Source organism: Vicugna pacos, chromosome 4, assembly GCF_048564905.1.
Source record: "Vicugna pacos chromosome 4, VicPac4, whole genome shotgun sequence".
NCBI lineage: Eukaryota > Metazoa > Chordata > Mammalia > Artiodactyla > Camelidae > Vicugna > Vicugna pacos.
In genome coordinates this window covers 26,196,899-26,216,104 of record NC_132990.1, presented here as the reverse complement: position 1 = coordinate 26,216,104, position 19,206 = coordinate 26,196,899, and the positions used below count along the sequence as shown (strand labels likewise).

The 19,206-nt window shown below is 35.4% G+C and overlaps 1 protein-coding gene across 4 annotated transcripts in view; it reads right to left on the bottom strand.

Annotated features, from left to right (window-relative positions):
- Positions 1–19,206, bottom strand: part of MPDZ (multiple PDZ domain crumbs cell polarity complex component) — a 149,373-nt gene that overhangs the window by 106,164 nt on the left and 24,003 nt on the right. For all 4 annotated transcript variants that reach the window (XM_072959426.1, XM_072959427.1, XM_072959425.1 and 1 more), the window contains 2 exons: positions 17,549–17,621; positions 15,207–15,373 (listed from right to left, as the gene is read on the bottom strand). In XM_072959426.1, coding sequence (XP_072815527.1) covers positions 15,207–15,373; positions 17,549–17,564 — 183 coding nt within the window. In that variant the 5' untranslated portion in view covers positions 17,565–17,621. The remainder of the gene's footprint in view (positions 1–15,206; positions 15,374–17,548; positions 17,622–19,206) is intronic.

Below are 19,206 nucleotides of genomic sequence, written 5' to 3'. Positions count from 1 at the left end.
AAAAAATGGGAAGAAGACCTAAATGGACATTTCTCAAAAGAAGACACACAGATGGCCAATAGGTACATGAAAAGATGCTCAATATCACTAATTAACAGAGAAATGCAAATCAAAACTACAATGAGGTATCAACGTGCACCAGTCAGAATGGCCATTATTAAAAAGTCTAAAAATAGTAAATGTTGGAGAGGGTGTGGAGAAAAGGGAACCCTTCTGCACTGTTAGTGGGAATATAGTTTGGTGCTGCCATTATGGAAAACAGTACAGAGGTTCCTTAAGAAACTAAAAATACAGTTGCCATATGATCCAGCATTCCCACTCCTGGGCATGCATCGAGAGAAAACACTAATTTGGAAAAGATAAAGGCACCCCAATGTTCATAGCAGCCCTATTTACAACAGCCAAGACATGGAAACAACCTAAATGTCCATCGACAGATAAATGGATAAAGATGTAGCATGTATGTATGTGTGTGTGTATGCACACACACACACACACACACACACACACACACACACACACACACAGTGAAGACTATTCAGCCATTAAAAAGAATGCAATAATGCCATTTGCAGCAATATTTATGGACCTAGAGACTATTATACTAAGTGAAGTCAGAAAGAAAAAGACAAGTATCATATGATATCACTTGCATGTGAAATCTAAAATACGATACAAATGAACTTATTTACAAAACAAATACAGACCCATACACTAGAAAACAAACTTGGTTACCAAAGGGGAAATAGGTTAGGGGAGGGATAAATTAGGAGTTTGGAATCAGCAAACACAAACTACTATATATAAAATAGATAAACAACATGGTCCTACTGTAGGGCACAGGGAACTATATTTAATATCCTGTAATAAAGCATAAAGGAAAAGAATATAAAAAAGAAAAAAGTTATATTCATAGCATATAATAAACTCTTACCAATATAATAAACTCCTACCAATCAATAAGAAAAAAGGCTGACAAAACAATAGAAAAATAGGCAAAAGACTTAAGGGGAACTCCACAGAGGAGGACATCCAAATGACCAATGAGCATATGAAAAGGTACTCAGTATCATTTGTCCTCAGGAAAATGCAAATTAAAAGAATCATATTGACTCTACAATATACCCCCAGAGTGGCTAAAATAAGGAGGGGAAAAAAAAAAGAAAGACAGACAATTAAAGCTGACAGTACTAAGCACAAGCAATGATGTGGAGGAAGGAGAATTTTCATACAATATAGTGAGAGCATAGACCTACAACTGCTTTGGGAAACAGTTTGGCAGAATCTACGAATGTTGAATATATATACCTTAAGACTCAGAAATTTCACTCTTAAATAAATATCCAAGAGAAATGCACACTTTATGAACATCAAAAGACATGTATTAGAACTTTCATGGCAGTTTTATTTACAATATAGCCAAAAACTGGAAAAAAATTACAATAAAAAGGTCAAATATATTCTATTATATTCATACAGTGAAAATGAGAACTGCTACTACATAACACAACATAAATGAATTTCACTGACAGAGCAAAGACAAAGATGCCAGGTACGCAGGCAAATATATACTTAGACCGCATCTATACAAAATTCAAATACTAACCTATGGGATCAAAGTCAAAATTGTGTGTTATCTGACATACATATGGAATCTAAAAAGGCCAAACTCATAGAGACGAAGAGTAGACTGGTGGTTGCCAGGGACTTGGCAGCAAGCGGGAGATGCTGGTCAAAGGAAACAAACTTTCAGTTATAAGATGAATAAATTCTGGGAAGCCAACGTACGGCATGGTGACTCTAGTTAACAATACTGTACTGCATACTTGAGAGCTGCTGAGAGAGTAGATTTTAACTGTTTTCACTGCACACATACTTAAAAGTTTAATTATGCGAGGGGACAGAAGTGTTAACTAGCCTTACTTTGGTAATCATTTCACAATGTATACATGTATCAAATTTCACGTTGTACATCTTAAATTTACATAATATCGTATGTCAATTATATCTCAAATAGGCTGGGAAAAAAACAGTGATTCCTTTGGGGGTGGTCAGGACTGACTGAGGGGAGGAAGAGAGCATTATGGAGTGTGGAAACTTTCTATGTCTTAATTTAGGTAATTTAATTTGAGAAAAATCTTTGAGCGTTTCCCTTTTCCCTTGGGAAATCCTTTTCCACTGACCGTGTGTTTTTTCTTAATTTTGCTTAAAGTTTACAAAATAACTGATACAGTCAGAGCAAGAGAACCTAAGGGTACACCAATGAATGATATTAAAAATACACTTCTCTTAAAGAAAGTAGATGGTAGGAACAGCCTCTATGTATCAAGCTAAGTCTTCTCTGACAGAAATTCTGATTATGAAGTTCAAATATCAAGCATTCACATTAAATGAAGAAAAATAAAGAATCGCTATCTGAAGATGAAGCTAAGTCTATTACTGTGACAGATGACCCCTACAGGCTTGATATGGATTCAACCAGTTAGTTTCCATTCCCAGAAAAAATCCCCTAACAAGTGCTCAATCAAGATGAATCCTCAGCAAATGTGTTTTCCTCCTTAACACATCTAGATTCTTCTTCCTCAAAGATTATTAACTTTTAAAACTTGTAATCATTTAGTTGACGTTAAATTCCAAGGAGAAAAGATAATCATTAGGTTCTCTTATACTTTTACACTGAACTATTTTGACCCATTCTGGTACAAGGCTGACATAACTGTAAGATGTTTATAAGCTGTTTTTTTTATCTTTCTTCAATAATAATACCTATTCTTTAATTATTAATGTCACTCCAAAAATACTCCAAAAGATCAACGTCTTAAATATTTTGACCATATAAATATGGTCTATGCACTTAAGCTTAGAACCATAGAAAATTTTCAAATATGTAGACTCACTTAACTAAAACTGCTATCAACAACTGAAATATGGACTTCCTTTGTTTTATTCATCTCTTTCGGGTTGTTTACTAAAAAAGGAAGTTAACATTATTAGTTCTATTTTAACAGCTAACATCAGTCTTTCCAGAAGTACATGTAAAACTATCTACAAAAATTATTGTTCAGGATGAAACTGAATTTCCTAAACCATTTCCATATAGATTATCCAAACCTGATTTGTGGCCCTGTTATTTTGACTTATTCTGAATTCATTTCATAGCAATGAGAATAAAATGACCCAAATGCTTACGCACATTTGAATATTATTTTTCTATCATTTAGAAGTTAAATTACGTACTACCTTAAATTAAGAAAGAAAAATGACCATTGCTTTCGCAACTCCATTTTTGCTAGATTTTAAACAAATTTTGAAACATATATTGCTAGCTCAATTTCACAATTTTTGTTTGTTTGTTATTCCTCACAGAATGAAAAACAAGAGGTAAGGCACTCTCCGGGGAATTTGCCAGAACAGGTGCACCACATAGAAATGCGGATTGGTTTTTTTTTTTAATCTGCACCTTGTCTTTTCTTCTTGCAGAGCAAGAAAAGTGCTTATTTTCTTGTGAATTTACAAAAATGCTGTAAAACATTCTCTGGAACTGATCCAAAATATGAACTGTAAAAAGGGTTAGGATGCTGAGAGTATTCAATGAAATACAGCACCTAAAATGGCAGCAATCATAGGAAAAAAATTTTTACACATAATAGAACTCCATTTCAAGTTTGGAACCAAGAGAGGCCTCCTTTTCCATAAATCTTTCAGTGAAATACTGAGTACAGCACAACTCTGATGCATTATTGAACAGGCAAACCCTGGCACAGTAATTGATGGTGGCACTCTGATTTAATGACCCTTATTTTTAAAGCTAATTAAAGAAATTGAGTTGCATGTTCAAAGCGGATTAGCTTAATGTGACGAGACTATTTTGGACATAAAGTAGCTCATAGCTCTTGAACTAATAAACAAGATACAAAGGGGAGCAGCAAGTTATGGGGGGGCATTTTCAGATGGAATAAGGATAATTTTACATTTTCTAGGAGACCTTCCTTTCATTCATTCAAATACTCAACAGCACCTGAAACACCCAAAACACTGGGCTCCAGCTAATGGGACAATAATTAAAGAGACAAAGTGCCTTCCATAACCATTGGTATGTTAGACATACCATAAAACTAGCCCACCACGCTTAGTTCATCCATCTACTGAAATAGAATGCTTTTCTTTTATAGCTATGAATTCCTGAATAGCAAACTAAGCAGCGGTCTAGAACTCACATTATCATTTGTAGATATCCTTAAAGTTTCCACGGACTATTATTGGCTGGTAAATTATAAAAGATAAGGGTACTTAGTTTAGAAATTAATTACTTAAACCAAGAATGGTTAAGGAGTCCTTCTGAGTAATGAAAATGTAAATTTTCTGCATCTGCCTCGATGGAGATAAAAGTACAAAGTTTCAGTGGCATATTTGTTTTTAAAATTCCCCTGTACTAAAAACTATCAACCAGGAAACTCAAGAAACACTAGAGCCTAAAGAAAGAAATGAATTAGAGAGAACTTAAGACTCCTGTCTTGTCCCTTTTGATATTTGGGAAGGCACATATGGATGATCAATGATCAATAATCTACCCAAAGGAATGCTTACTGCTGTAGCCTATTAAATGGCAAGATCAAGTACAAAGTGTAAGCTCTGGACCCTGATGCAGGCTGTCCACTTAAGGGAATGGCCATGTGGCAAGCATCATGCTATTTTATACTGTTCTAGTTTTCACTCAAAACTGCGTCTATGAAAATTTTATTTTTGAAATTACATCATAAAAGATATTTATTATAACCAATCCGAAGGGCATACTGCACTAAAAATGTTCAGGAAGCGTAATGCAGAGTACTCCATGTGTATGTTGTAAACTAAATTTTAAAAGACGGTCTAAGTTTCACTAAAATCTTTAGAAATACTCTTACACAGAAATATTCAGATTCCCCCCCAACAATTTCCTAAAAATATATATGAACACTTGGGTAAAGACTGGAAAATAACTTGAATTTAAAAGTCATAATTTTGTTTTAAATGTTTTTCATTACTGTTATAAAATAAATTTTAAGTTTACCATTAAAAAATTAGGTTTTACAAAAATAAACTATAACAGGATTCTTTAAACTATCCCCTGAGTTTCCACTGACATTGCAGTTAGTTTCCATTAATTTCAAAAACAATGGTTTCTTTTCCATACTTGTTTGATCTTTTTTGATAGTATCTTTATTTTTTACTATTTTTATTGGCGGAGGCTGTAAAAAAAAAAAAAGGCAACAAATTATTTTCAGTTCCTGCCAGTAAGAACAAGTCTATTTCCCTACCTCTGAATCACATAAAAGTTCAAAAGAAGCAGTAAAAATTATTAGTTTTATTCAATCTTGACTCTTGCATGTACATCTTTTTAATATTCTGTGTTTCAAAAAGGGTAAGTAAACATAAAATACTTCTGCTGTAAGAACAATACAAATGGCAGAAGAAAGGCACTACTGTTGGAGTTGTAAGCTAGACTTGGCTTCTTTTTACATGGGCACCATATTACTTGAAAAAAATGACTTAAAACCAAAAAATGGTTATTCAGACGTGGGTATATGGTAGACAATTTCTCAAAAATAAACAAAGTATGCCAGTGAATTCAAGGAAAACAACTGACAGTAATTGTTGCCAGGAGTATAAATTTTAAGCTTTCAAGTAAAAATCAGAATTTAAGAAAACTTGCATCTGTCACCCTGAGCTTGACACTATTCCATAATTTAAAGGCTCTCTTGATAAGATCAGAAGTGACGTTAGCAAGTGTTATTAGCAACTGTAATTTTCTGATACTACACAATGAAATGTGAAATGTAATTTTTCTATTTTTCAAATTTTCCAGATGACTAAAGTAATATAAAATTATGCATGGGTAAAAAAAGTAAAAATTCAAAGCACAAGATAGATTTTACTGTAATAGAGTAGAAAATGTTCATTGTTTTGGTTTCACATTCCACATTGTAGCTAACCTTTAAGAAACTACCCAGACTTCTGATGCCCTAACAGAGAATACCTACAATTATCTGAAAAGGCCATATACACTCCTCCCCTTTTCCAGGTACGTATTTGCGTGAGAGCACATTTTCTCATATACATCAACTAAAACACCAAATCCAAACACATCTAATGCAGAAGCAGATATGAGAATCGCTGTCTTCTACTGAGCCACATTAAAGACATGTACAAAAATGTAAACCAATGCTACTCTTTTCACTAGTTTTTAAATTTAAGGGGCTTATTACTGCTATTTTAAAATGCATTAATTGATAAATATTTATAATACTTCTCAATTTTCATTTCTGATAAGTATTGATGGATAAAACCACAAAAACAAAAGCTTCTTTGAGGTCCTTAATCATTTTTAAGAATGTAATGAGGTCATTAGACCAAACTGTTTAAGAATTGCTGCCTTAGAATATTAAATTCCAATAGAAGGAGGAAGCAAGAAGCAGGAAACTGATATTTACTGAATGCTTGGTAAGCATTGGGCTTATGCCTTAAGAGTTTTTAGATTCCTGTTAGTTAGTTCCCATTTTATAACTACAGGAGGAAAAATAAGAGGCTTGGAAAATATGTATTTTTTCATTTTAAGAAATAAAGTCATGTTTAAGATCACTTACTTATAAATATCAGTGCCAGAATACAAGTCTGGATTGTGTCTGTCTCCAAACTAGACAACACTGCCAGCATTTGAGATCACATAATCAAAACGAAACCCTCAAAATCACCAGGAAATCCTTAAATTGTGTTCATTATATTGTTTACGAGGACAGTGAGACAGACAAACAAAAATGACAGAGCTCTATGATCAAGACCTGGGGTCTGGAGCCAGCCTGCCTGCATCCAAATACTAACTCCACCACTTAACCTCTCTGCACCTCCATCTCCCCTATGCAAAATGAGGAAAACATCATCTTCTACTTTACAGTGCTGCTGTAATGATGAGGCAGGTTAACTATAGTGGAACAGCTCCTGGCACACAGTAAGAGCTTTATACACGTTAATCACTATGATGATGATGGAGGATGAGTGACACACCTATTCAATACAGCTACTAGGAAAAAAATGAGGCATCTTCAAAGTAACTTCAGTTATTTGGCTAATTTATTTATGTTAAAAATTAGTTCTTTGGCAAGAAAACATAAATGACTAATCCATAACAGTCCTGAATATTCAAGAACATTCTTGTTAATTAAGCAATCATTTCTTGAGTCTGAGTTAAGTGTCATGTCTGGGACAAGGTATTCAAAGGTGAACATGGCATGGATTTTATCCCAAAAGTAGTAAATGGACACCAAACAAACCTGAAACACAATGAATTCTAAAACTCCTTTTCACGCCTGTTAAGAACAAATGGCAAGTGGAGCGCAGCACAGACACCACAGTCTAGGCATGTGTGTTGATGTGTATTTGCAGAATGTCTTTCCTTTATTTAAATCTCAACACTTCTGTGCTTTCTTAACAAAACTTGCAAGGGAAAAATTTTAGAGAATGTAGCTTGACCAAAAATAATACTCTTACCACAGTATACTGAAATTTTCTTCATCAAAGGGGTAAAGGTCTCCAAATTAAGTAAATTTATCTATTTAAAATGCCAAGACAAAGAAATTTAGAAACTGAAAATTTAGACAAACGACACGTTAGAATTTTTGCAGTGTTGTTTTTATAAGTCCCATATTTCCAGGAGATAAAATTGATTCACTGTTCACAGTCTGCTTAGAGACAAATTAAAATAGAACCAAACCTCAGACAAGTATAAATATATGGAAACGGGCACATGGAGACTGATGTTACTTGGCCATATTGCCTCTCCATCTCACATCATCTGTACTCAGTTCATTTATTTTATTCTTTTATTTGTTTAAAAAAATTGTTTTTGTATTATATATATTTTATTTAAGTATAGTCAGTTTACAATGTTGTGTCAATTTCTGGTGTACAGCATAATGTTTCAGTCACACATGAACATACATATATTCGTTTTCATATTCCTTTTCACCGTAAGTTTACTAGTTCATTTACTTTAAAACCTAGCATAGTTATAAATAAAAGCAGAATGAAAGTTCTGGTTTATATTAAAAAGGCCCTCAGATTAAAATTTGGAGGGATAATTCAAGGGAAATGGCAATTCTTAATGAATTTGAATTCACAAAAGGTTTAGTTTCAATGTACTTCTCTTTAGAAATGCCATTAACTGTTTTTTCAACTTACTTGTTTCTTTCTATTAGAGAGGTAAGGATTTAGCAATAAAAGTTTAAAAAGCACTGGGTTCAGGGTCAAAGAGACCTAGATTCTTCCCCTAAATCTACCAATCAACAGTCCAGGGTAAGTTCCATAACCTCTCTAAGCCCCAGTTTCCTCACTGGACAAAATAGGGATAAAACCCACGTCAAAGAGCTGATGGACTGGTTAAATGAGACAAGTCCACAGCGCACAAGGGCTTCCTAAAAGCAACTGTTCTTGTGGTTGCTGCTGCTATACTTCAAATGTAAATCACTCCTCTACTCTTCGAAGCTCTTGGGTTAAAAAACTGATTTAGATTATACCCAGTAAAATTCACATTTTTTCCCTCTTCTCCAAAGACCATTTAACTTTGTCACAAAAACACCATACAATTAGCACCATTTGCTGTTTTAGACACACATGCATACCCAATAGCAAGATGGTGTTGCATTTTAATCCAGCACTGTATAAAAAGCTTGAACAGTGCCTTCTTGCCCAGGATAAAACAAGAATTTTAGTCCCTTCAAAGACTCTATATTTACAAACTTTTAGTTAAAGGAACAAACATTTAAAAGCTGTTATTGTACCAAAAATAAAGTATTTGAAATTCCTACAGTAAATAAACTTTATGGTAAATGTAAAAACATGAGAATCAACTCCTCTTTTAACTTCTAGATAACGTACGTTAAAGTCTCAAGAAACAGACACTTTCCTGTTAGGCGGCTGCAATGCTCTATCATAAAAGCAAAACCATTTCAGAAGTAAGGAAAATATTTTTCATTTTCACAAGCAACATCAACTGAGAAGAATTCCATTCGATTTTTAGATAATTCCTGTTAAAGGGGTCAAGGCATATTTTCTTTCTCTCTGTTCCCCTTCCCCCACACCAAGTCATAATTCAATTTAGGCATTCTTGGGAGACCGCAGTCACTTCCCCTCTACTGATAGCAAGCCTACAGATGAATCATCTTCATTTCAGTCTCGAATTAGAAACCATAGACAGAGGGGTTATGTTTCTGTCATTTATAAAGTAATAAAATAAAGCTGAGGAAACAGGCCTTTCTGCTCTTTGAGACATGAACTGCACAAAACAGCATCTTTCTGACTACCAAAGTCAAAACAGAGCAAAGTTCTCAGTTATCAAAATTCTCAATTCCCATCAATCAAAAAAATATAAATGTAAGAAACTGTCAGAGCTGCTGATGTTACCGCTGAAAAACAGCATAGGTGAACACTTTGGCTGTAAACTCGACTTAGCCATTTTACAAGTATGTTCCTATAGACGAGTGGCTCTCCAGGCAAGCCCAAGGGCCGTGGTGCCCGTCTACCACCTCTGCTTCCATCAGTGTCCCTTGGAGGTACACACTGACTACGTGTTTCTCTAGATTCTATACAGTTTGCTCCTGTTTTAAGACAGAGCATCAGAAAAAAGAATACACAGGGTACGTTACCTTATGTACTCTTTGGCAGGAAAGCCATCAGTAAAGTAGTGTGCATTTTTAGCATATTTCATTCTTAGAAGGATGAAAGAAACAGTCCTCTGAAGAACAATTCATGTATTTTACAATTACAACTGAAGGTCTTAACTTTCAAAATGTCACAAAAACCTTTACCTTAGTTTTATGTTGTGTGTTTTTTACTACAACTTTTTAAATGTGGAGAAATAAAAATAAATAAATAAAATGACTGGTGAAATATTGTATTTAATAGAATGGTTAAAAGATAAAGTTAATACAATTTAAACTTGATAAAACAAAATTCGATGCAGAAGAGCAAAGATACTAAAATAATGTAAAACAGCAAAGATACTGCAAAAAAACCATAAAGCCTTACCTTAATAAATTCTTCACAATCTGGCTCCAAAGTTTCCTCTCTTGCCAATAGCCTACACATATTCCATTTCTCTGATAATATGTGACTGTATGTGATTCTGAATCAGGGTTTCTCCACCTCAGCACTGCATACATTATAAACCCATCAGCTCTGTTGTGAGGGGCTATGCTGTACTCTACTCATTACACACCAGCAGCATTTCACCCCACCACCCACAAGGTGTGACAATCAAAAGTGTCTCTAATCTTTGTTTCCTTCTACTTGCTTTTTTTTTTTTAACAATAAAAATTAGAGGGGAGATGAATGAAATACAGAACAGAAAACCAACAAAGAGAATCAACAAGACCAAAAGTTGGTGCTTTTTATAAAATCAACAAAATTGACAAACCTTTAGCCAGACCAAACAAGAAAAAAAAAAACTCAAATTACTAAAATTAAGAATAAAAAAGAAGTGTCTCTAGATATTGCTAAATGTCCCCTGAAGAGAGAGAGAATGTAAAATGACCACCATTTGAGAACTGCTCTAAACCCTTATAAACACTGTTTCCACTACCTAAAATGTTTCTGTCTGTCTTATACCACTCACCTTCTTGTTTTTCTATTTAATTATGTTAAAATATATATGTTCTATCTTCTCCTCCAGATAGTGAGACATTCCATCTTACTTATTCACTGTTATTTTTATTTATTTTAGATGTTTAACAAAGCTTTACTAATAAATGACTGTCAGCTTTCTATAAAAACATCCATGAGCTAACCCTCCCATTGCCAAAGGAAAATCTGGTTCACTGATGTCTCACACTGAGCAATAGATAATTCTCTAGTTCTTTTCCGCCTTTGTCCTGGGAAGTAGTAATAAAATTATATACTTAATTTTAGCAACCCAAGATCTTAGTTTGTCTAGTTCTCTAATATTTTTATTTGGTCTTTGTTTAGATTTACCTTTGAATCATTCATTAGTCAATGTGTTTTGCCTTCAGGAATTGTTCCAAATTCTTTTTGGAATATGATAAAACTCAGAAACACAGAAACATAAAACCACAATTTTATACCATGAAGACCATATTTTGTAAGAATAAAACTGAAAAAGGACTGAATTATTCTGATCAACACTGAGCACTAATTTTCTACACTGATTCTATGTTAAGTCAGCACCTCTCCAATTACTTCAAGAGATGTCATAAAATTTCCAAAGAAAAAAATTAGAAAAATCTGGCTTACTTCTGTGTACATATACATCATGCATTGAGATGATATGCATGTAGGCCAACACTATTCTGGGAGAAAGGTGAATGAATCAGGAACCTGGAAGTATCAAACTAGAATGACAACACACTCCAAAAGGGCTGGAAATCACTGACAAGGAGAAACCTCCAAAATATTCTGTGCTCTGAGGCTGGTTTTCTATATTAGCAGCTTTTGTAACCTGTACAACCACATTTTTTTCAATCTTAGAATTGGCCTCTGTAGCCACAGCTTTTTAAAAAATCATGGCAATGACAATTATTAAGTATTAGTCCTAAATTTCTAATTTTAATTTGTAGCTTTCCTACAAATTACTCAGAGTAAAAGGGACATTTAATTTAGTGCCCATAGTCAATTCAGAAGGCAAGGTAATTAAGTAACCAGGAGAGAAGCATCCACCTATACTGGACTGAAGAAACGTCACAGAGTAAATATGCAAATCCAATATCCTCATGGCTGACACGTTTCTATTATTAAACTGCTAACGTGTTTATTTCCTCCACAATAGCTGGATTTCTGTCATGAATATGCATTAAGCCCTGCAGTTATTAGTTGTGATGACTAGGTGACAGTGAGGACACTACTTGAGAATTTGCATTTGACAAATCACTGACACAAAGTCACGGTTCCTTTTTTTTCTTCCTCTCTCTCTTCACTTAAACAGGTATCATGCAATGGGAAATGAACTGCAGCTATTAGAGATTATTCAGGTTTAATAGCACACATCCTTTTAGCTGGCGGTTAGAACAATACACAATGTGGCAGAGTTAAACAGAGGCATCAATTATACTCTCAGACCTGTTAATATTTTTGACAATATTTAAATAGCACAATCCCTTCAGGACAAGGCTTTTTTGCCCTCTCAGTTACACACCTGTCAAGTGTTTAATTTGCCGAAGGGAAATAGTTTGATTTCTAAGGGCAGTCTTAATACTGAAGAAGCAAAGTGGAAAAATTAAACATTATTGAATACAGGTAATGAGAAGGATCTGGGGGAAAAAACAGTGGGGTTAATTCAACATGGCATGTCAACATCTGTCATTAATGTAACAGTATGATTATGCTCCCAATATGCTACATGTACCTTGCACTTTTCAGTTATTCACTGACTTTGCTTTTTAAAACACAGAATGATGGCAGAGGAAAATCGAAGGGGTCAAACTTTCCAGTAATACTAAAAATGAGACAGTAAGTGCTCCCATTGTGCATACAGAATTATACATTTGAAAACATAATTTAGGTAGAAGACAACAAACAGAAGTTGACCATTAATCATAAGTGTGTAGCTACTGGATTAAAAGCACAATGTTCACTCCTTAGGTGCATTACTTCAATATTAAATTACGAATAATAATAAATTAGCAGTTGGTAATTTAAATCTAACGTGGTTAATGTCTAGAATATTTATGTTTAAACTTTAAAACAAAATAATACAAGTTTTTGAAAATGTTCTCTAGTCATCTGAGGAAAACAAAGTGGTTCAATAAATAAATGAAACTGACTTGGCAAAGAAAGGAGAGTAAAGTGCAGAGTCACAAAAACCGTGGGAAGTTATCAGTGGTTTCAAGCGACATTAAACCCTTGGAATCTAGGGACTAATTTTCTACCCTTGGGGGTGGCAGGAAGATGTAAGGCAAGCCGCAGACTCGAATAAGGGAGAGGGCTGTGCCTTGGGAGCCAAGAAACCCGAGCTCTAGTCCTGGCTCTACTCTCTAAGCCACTGTAACAAGCAGAGGGGAGAACAGAGGGATTCCTTGGTCCTTTTCAGTATTTGAAGAGGTGACCAATGAGCCAGAAGTCCAAAGGTATGTTAAGACATGCCTACCTAACTCACAAACATCACGGCTTACTTAGTCTTGAAATTCAGTTGACCCTTGAACAACACAGGGGTTAGGGGTGCCGACCCCTGTGCAGTCCAAAATTCAAGGGTAACTTCTGACTCCCCTACAACTTAACTACTGATAGCCTACTGTGCACCAGAAGTCTTACTGATAACATAAACAGTCGATTAGCACATATTCTGTATGGTCATATATATCACATGCTGTGTTCTCACAATAAAGTAAGCCAGAGAAAACAAAGCGTTACTGAGAAAATCATAAGGAAGAGAAAACACATCTATGGTACACAGATGCAGTTACTGAAAAAAAAAAAATCCATGTGTAAGTGGACCTGCATGGTTCAAACCCATGCTGTTCAAGCGTACATTAGGGTCTGTCATGAACAGAGTAAGATCACACTGTACATAGTTCGCAGACTATGAGGCTCGATAATACTGTGCTCAGTAATTTCCAAGGAAATTTCAGCTGAATCACGTGGGACCCAAACAGTTCCAGAGCCCACTTCCTACTTCGATTTGGAAATAATAAAACAAGCCCATCAACAAGCAGGCCCATGTCTCCCCTGCTTTTAGCAGGTGTGCTAAGTACAAACGCTACTCTCTTCCGTGCGGCTGGCTGGAAGGGAGATTTTGACAGTTACCTCGTTGGTCTATTTCCTAACATACTTACTAGTACTTTCGTCAACTTTTCCTCTCATTCTAATCATATTCCACATGATACAATTAGGGGAGAAGACGTCTGTTCAACATCTTCACACTCTCTGTAAAACCAGATAATTCTCCACACCGTAATTATGCTTATATTCATGTTACTGGTTTCTCCAAAAGCTTGCCAGTCCATTCTGAAAATGAGTATTTGAAGTCAGAAAATCTTAATAATTTACAAAGGAAACAAACATAGCTACATACACGAAATATACCTCTTCTCCTTAATTCAGGATTATGACTTTTAAAATCATTAAGTAGAAATCCTCTTGAGAAAAAAATGTTTTAAAGATTCTTCTTGATTTATTTACTTACTTTTTTTGACTTCCAAAATACCTAGATTAAGAAGCTATGTGACATTAAACAAATTCCTTCTCTATTGCTTCTATTTGTTCTTTTTGCATTCGGCACTTTTTTTTTTTTTTTAACTGAAGCTGTACTTTCACTGAATTAAGAAACTAGACTTCAGGTCTCAGTTTAAACTTTTAAGGTAGAATATTTGCTAGCAAGTCATCCATAACCATTAGACTAATGCTAAAAACAGCAGAATCAGAATTAATTCGGAAGGAAGGCATAATGATCTTGACTTCAAACCTTGTGAGAATAAAAACCACTTCAAAAATATTTCTTAAAAATCTGAGAAATAGTGATTAAATTAGGTAAGTTCAAAGAACATCTGACTCCAGTTTTCATTCTGTCATCGTGATATGTTTCAATTTTAATATAAACCCTAGGGCTTTTTAATGCTCATAGTTTTTACAGAAATAAAACACTTACAGTTAGAAGTTCTAATGTTTATCACCATCTGATGCTGTCATGGGAGCAATTGCTACTTACACTCTTTTAAGAAGTGAGAACTGCAATTCCTCTAACTGATGACAATGTAATTATTCCCCTTACTGTCAAAACAGAGGTGATTTCCCTTCCTCACACACATGATTACACATGCAAATCCAGGCTCATCTGAAACCTTGTAAGTGCACTAAATGCCTGAATCGGAATGAGCAAGATCACACGAACAATGAGTCTTAGTGATGATGGAAACCAAGGTTACAGCCATCCACCCTAAACATATTTTTATCATGCTCTTCTCCTGTAGGAACTCATCCTTCTGCATCCACACAGCTGTCAACACAATGTCATCCATCTACAATATACAGCAACAACCACTGCAAAAATAACTGGGGGTTTGGGTGGAGGAGCCACAGTGAATCTGAACGTCTCATTTGGAGGTTTAAATGACTTCATTAATGATCCATTAACACATACAAACATCAGCCTTTCAGAAAAAAACACAAGACTTTCACAAGATGCACGCCACGCCACGGAGGCCTGCTTTGGGCGCTTCACAGCCTACCTGGTCTTTCAGCTGCTGTACAGAAGTCTGAAGGTTCAGAATCTGACTGAAGAGCGGGCTCTGCAGCACTGACTTGAGAAGGTTCAGTCTGTCTTCATTGGCTACATCCCCGCGCTCCCGGAGCTTGGCTTGCAAGCGCTCTGCTGCCTGCAGGGCCCGATTTTTATCTAAACCAAAGAGCAGCATTAGTCAATAACAGGAGTCAAAAGACAGGTATCAAACCACGCTTAGAGAGATCCTACAACTATTCCTTTCAAGAGCTCGAAACTGACACAGGAAAAAAGGAGGGACATGTATCACTATAAATATAGCCTTCAAACCCTGAAGTCTCTAGTAAGAAAGTTTCTTTGGAAGCAGGGAACTGGTTATAGTGTATGCTACATGCAACTAATTGTATAGTACGGACACTCAGATGAGGTATATTTGAGTCCAATACCAGCTATTTCAGCTCTTGTATAAAAACTAATGAAAACTGCACTTTCTGTGACCTTGCAAATGCTGTTATTTTCACTTAAAAATTTTACATACAAGAAAAATTAGAAATTTAGCTAATATGCAGAGGTGAATAATGCCACTGATGAGTTATAACATCCAACATGTGACAAATTCACATTAAGAGGCAAAGCACTGTGTACTTGTGAATTTACTTGAAAATATGTCAGAATAATGCATATCCCTTCAAAAGCACAATTTCTAGTACTTTAAATGCCTTATCCCCAAATTAAACAGCATATGTACATATGTATGCATAAAACTAATACAAGTCAAAAATTTACTAATCACCTTGTATCAGGCACAAAGAGGCAAAAGTCAGTATTTTCCATAAGTTTACCCCTAGTAATCCTAGCATCTTGCATGCACGCTTCCACCAGTGAGTGAGTTTCTACCACAAATAATTGTTAAAAACGTCTCCTCAAAACTCACTCTCTCTCCTTCTCTCCCTTACTTATAAGGGAAGCCAAATTTGCTTTTTTTTAATATAGCAACCATTCAGATACATGTCCTAAAAGATGCATGATGGTAAGAAGTGTTTCCATTAAAATATATTTGCCATATCACTGCAATCAGAAAAGAGAGAGAATTATCACCAGAGACACTTTCTTCAGCACCAAATGTAGAATTATGCAGAGACAGTTTCCCTTAATTAAAATAGTAAGACATGATTTAATGCTGACCATGAGTTCACACACAAACACAAATTTAAACAATATTCACTCTTATGCAGAATTTTTAACGCAAATCATAAAAAAGATATGCATGAGAACTTTATTCTGGGTCGTACTTCCCACGGTATCTCAGAATACAACTCTAGCGTCAATTCCCATGTCGGTTCTTGAAAGATGTACAGCTCAGTAATAACCTACAGAATAATGATTAGAAGGTAATGGTTTAAATAATTCTGTATTCCCCCTTTGCATCCACTTTCTCATGAGGAACTCTGCTGTGTGGACTACCGCCTTTGTGGTATGGGACCCTCAGTACAAAAGAGGTGATGAAAGAAACACACACCCATGCATTGTCATCACGGGCCTACCACCACGAACAAAAGTCACAGTAATGATCCCCAGGACCACGAAAACAGCTCCTTCTCCTTTCCAGCCACCCACCCCTCCCCCCTCAAAGCCTGCAGGGGTCAAGGCACCCGTAATGATCATCAAGGCACCACAGTGAAATCCAGACACCTTCCAATCGCAAAGAGTTCCCTGGAAAAGGTGAGGACTGCAGTGTCAGACGGGGGACAGCTGGGCAGACCATACCTGACACACATGAAACTGGTTCTATAAACTAGTTTCTCTAGAGAGCAGAGTGAAGAAAAGATTAACCCATGAGCCTAGAAAATTTGGATATTTCAACCTAAATTATCTCATGCCGAAATTAAACTGCCTTAAACTGTCAGTCAATTTTGCTGCAGTCAGTGCTCGTTACTAACACTTTTATCAACTTAAAAGCAAAGCTCAAAAAAAGTAAAAATAAGAGCTAGGCAATGATCTTTCAGTATTAAAAATACTGTTAAACTTTCTGGAGCTATTCAGAAACAAATATTAACTGGAACTGCGTTCATAAATCAGAACTGAGTTTACATTAAGCTTTTTTAAGACCCGTAACTGGTAGAATACTTCATATGCTTTTAACTTTTGCCTGTAAATGACATGTTTTCTGTAACACTTCACAGGAAACCATCCAAATATAGAAACACATTATCCTACTACAATGTTAGTGGATTAAATTTTTCAAACTAAATTACTATAGATAGAATCCTGATATGTAGAATATACTACATTTCAAAGATCCCAGTGGAAGGAGTTTCAATTATTATAAAAATAGGAAAAAATAGGTCTTACCTACAGTTTCTAACATTTTTTCCAAAGTTCAGTGTTCTCTACAGTGATTATCAACAGCAACTACAACGGAACTCTAGGGAGAAAGAAAATGGAATGGTTTAATAGAACTTTAAAATTATATTCTAAAACTAAATTCTCTTTGACAATAAAATCTTGTTGACATGACACAGTTTTCCTTACAGGCAAAAAAAAGTAATCATTTTAGGATTATTCAAAATTATCTCATATTTTCAGGTAACAGTCACGTAATAAGGCAGAAGGCATAAAAACTGTTTTAAATAGAACGGTATAAGTATCCAAAATATTTCTGTAAAAGCTTCTCAACACAGACCACTATAACCTTGGATTCACGTACAGATCCTTACCCACAAAGGAAGGATTTACTTGGCTCTGCATGAGAAATTCTGTAGGCAAAAACATTAGAATGTAGAAAGTTGAAGATATGACTCTGCCCTTGAAAGCTCACAGCCTTAAATGGGAAGACAATACAGACACATACTATGACATTCAAGCAGTAAGTGAATCAACGCAAGATAATATAGTAAATCATGAACAAAAAACTGAATAAAAGAGAGCACAATGTTAAAAAGATTTGGGGGAGGGTACAGCTCAGTGGTAGAGTGCATGCTTAGCATGCACGAGTCCTGGTTCAATCTCCAGTAACTCCATTTAAAAAAAAAGAGAGAAAGGGAAAAAAACATTTTTTTTAAACTAGTCAAAATACCCTCCTGTCTATAACATTCTCTTTTTTCCCCTCTCACAAAAACCTTCTCAGTTCCTTCAACTCACAGAGATCTCATCTCTCTCTGGTAATACTCATTTGGACTCTTTGAAGTACTGGATGCAGATCCCCACTGACAATATCCACATCACTAACCCATCTTTAATCTTTGCTGTCCAACAATTCTGCACAACTGACTCCCAGTCACATCGATCCTTCGCCTTGCAGAAAACCCTGAGTCATCAGGAAGTCAGTCAGTCACTCCTTCAAAAGAAAAAAAGTAATGGATGGCCAGAGATCCTCACTGCTCATGTGGAAGATGAGACAGGGGGTTTCTCCAAGAAGGAACAAGTTGCCCCCTGTAATCTCTTTGAGAATGCATTTGGGAAAAGAGAAAGTATGTGATGTGTATGAGCAGATGCACAGATCGTCAACGCCTGCAATTAGCTCTGTGTAATTACTGAGAACAGTACCTATTGATTTTCCTTAACCCAGTTTAGAATACATGATTTAAAACATCGACTCCACTGCAGTCAGATAGCTCGACTACTGGTACTTGTTTTAAAAAGTGCCCTGTTGTCAAGGAAAGAGGGCACTGGCTCTAGCCTGGAACTGAAACCTCATGAGTGGTGTGGCCTTGAGCAAGGGGCCTATCCTCTAAACCTTACTTTCCTAGAAAGCACATTTACTCATTGGGTTATGATAAATGAAATAAATAATACATACCAATTTCTAGCTCACTGCAAAACTCCTAATTCTAAAATATATATATAGGATCACTACTGAGTCCATATAGATTAGCATTCCAAAGCCAGGCACTGCACGTTCTGCAAGGAGTACAAAAAGTACAGGGAGACCTTAGGAGTAAACTAGTCATCTTTTTTATTCTTATTTACAAGGAGAATATAATAATCCTTCATGAAATAGCATACTATTA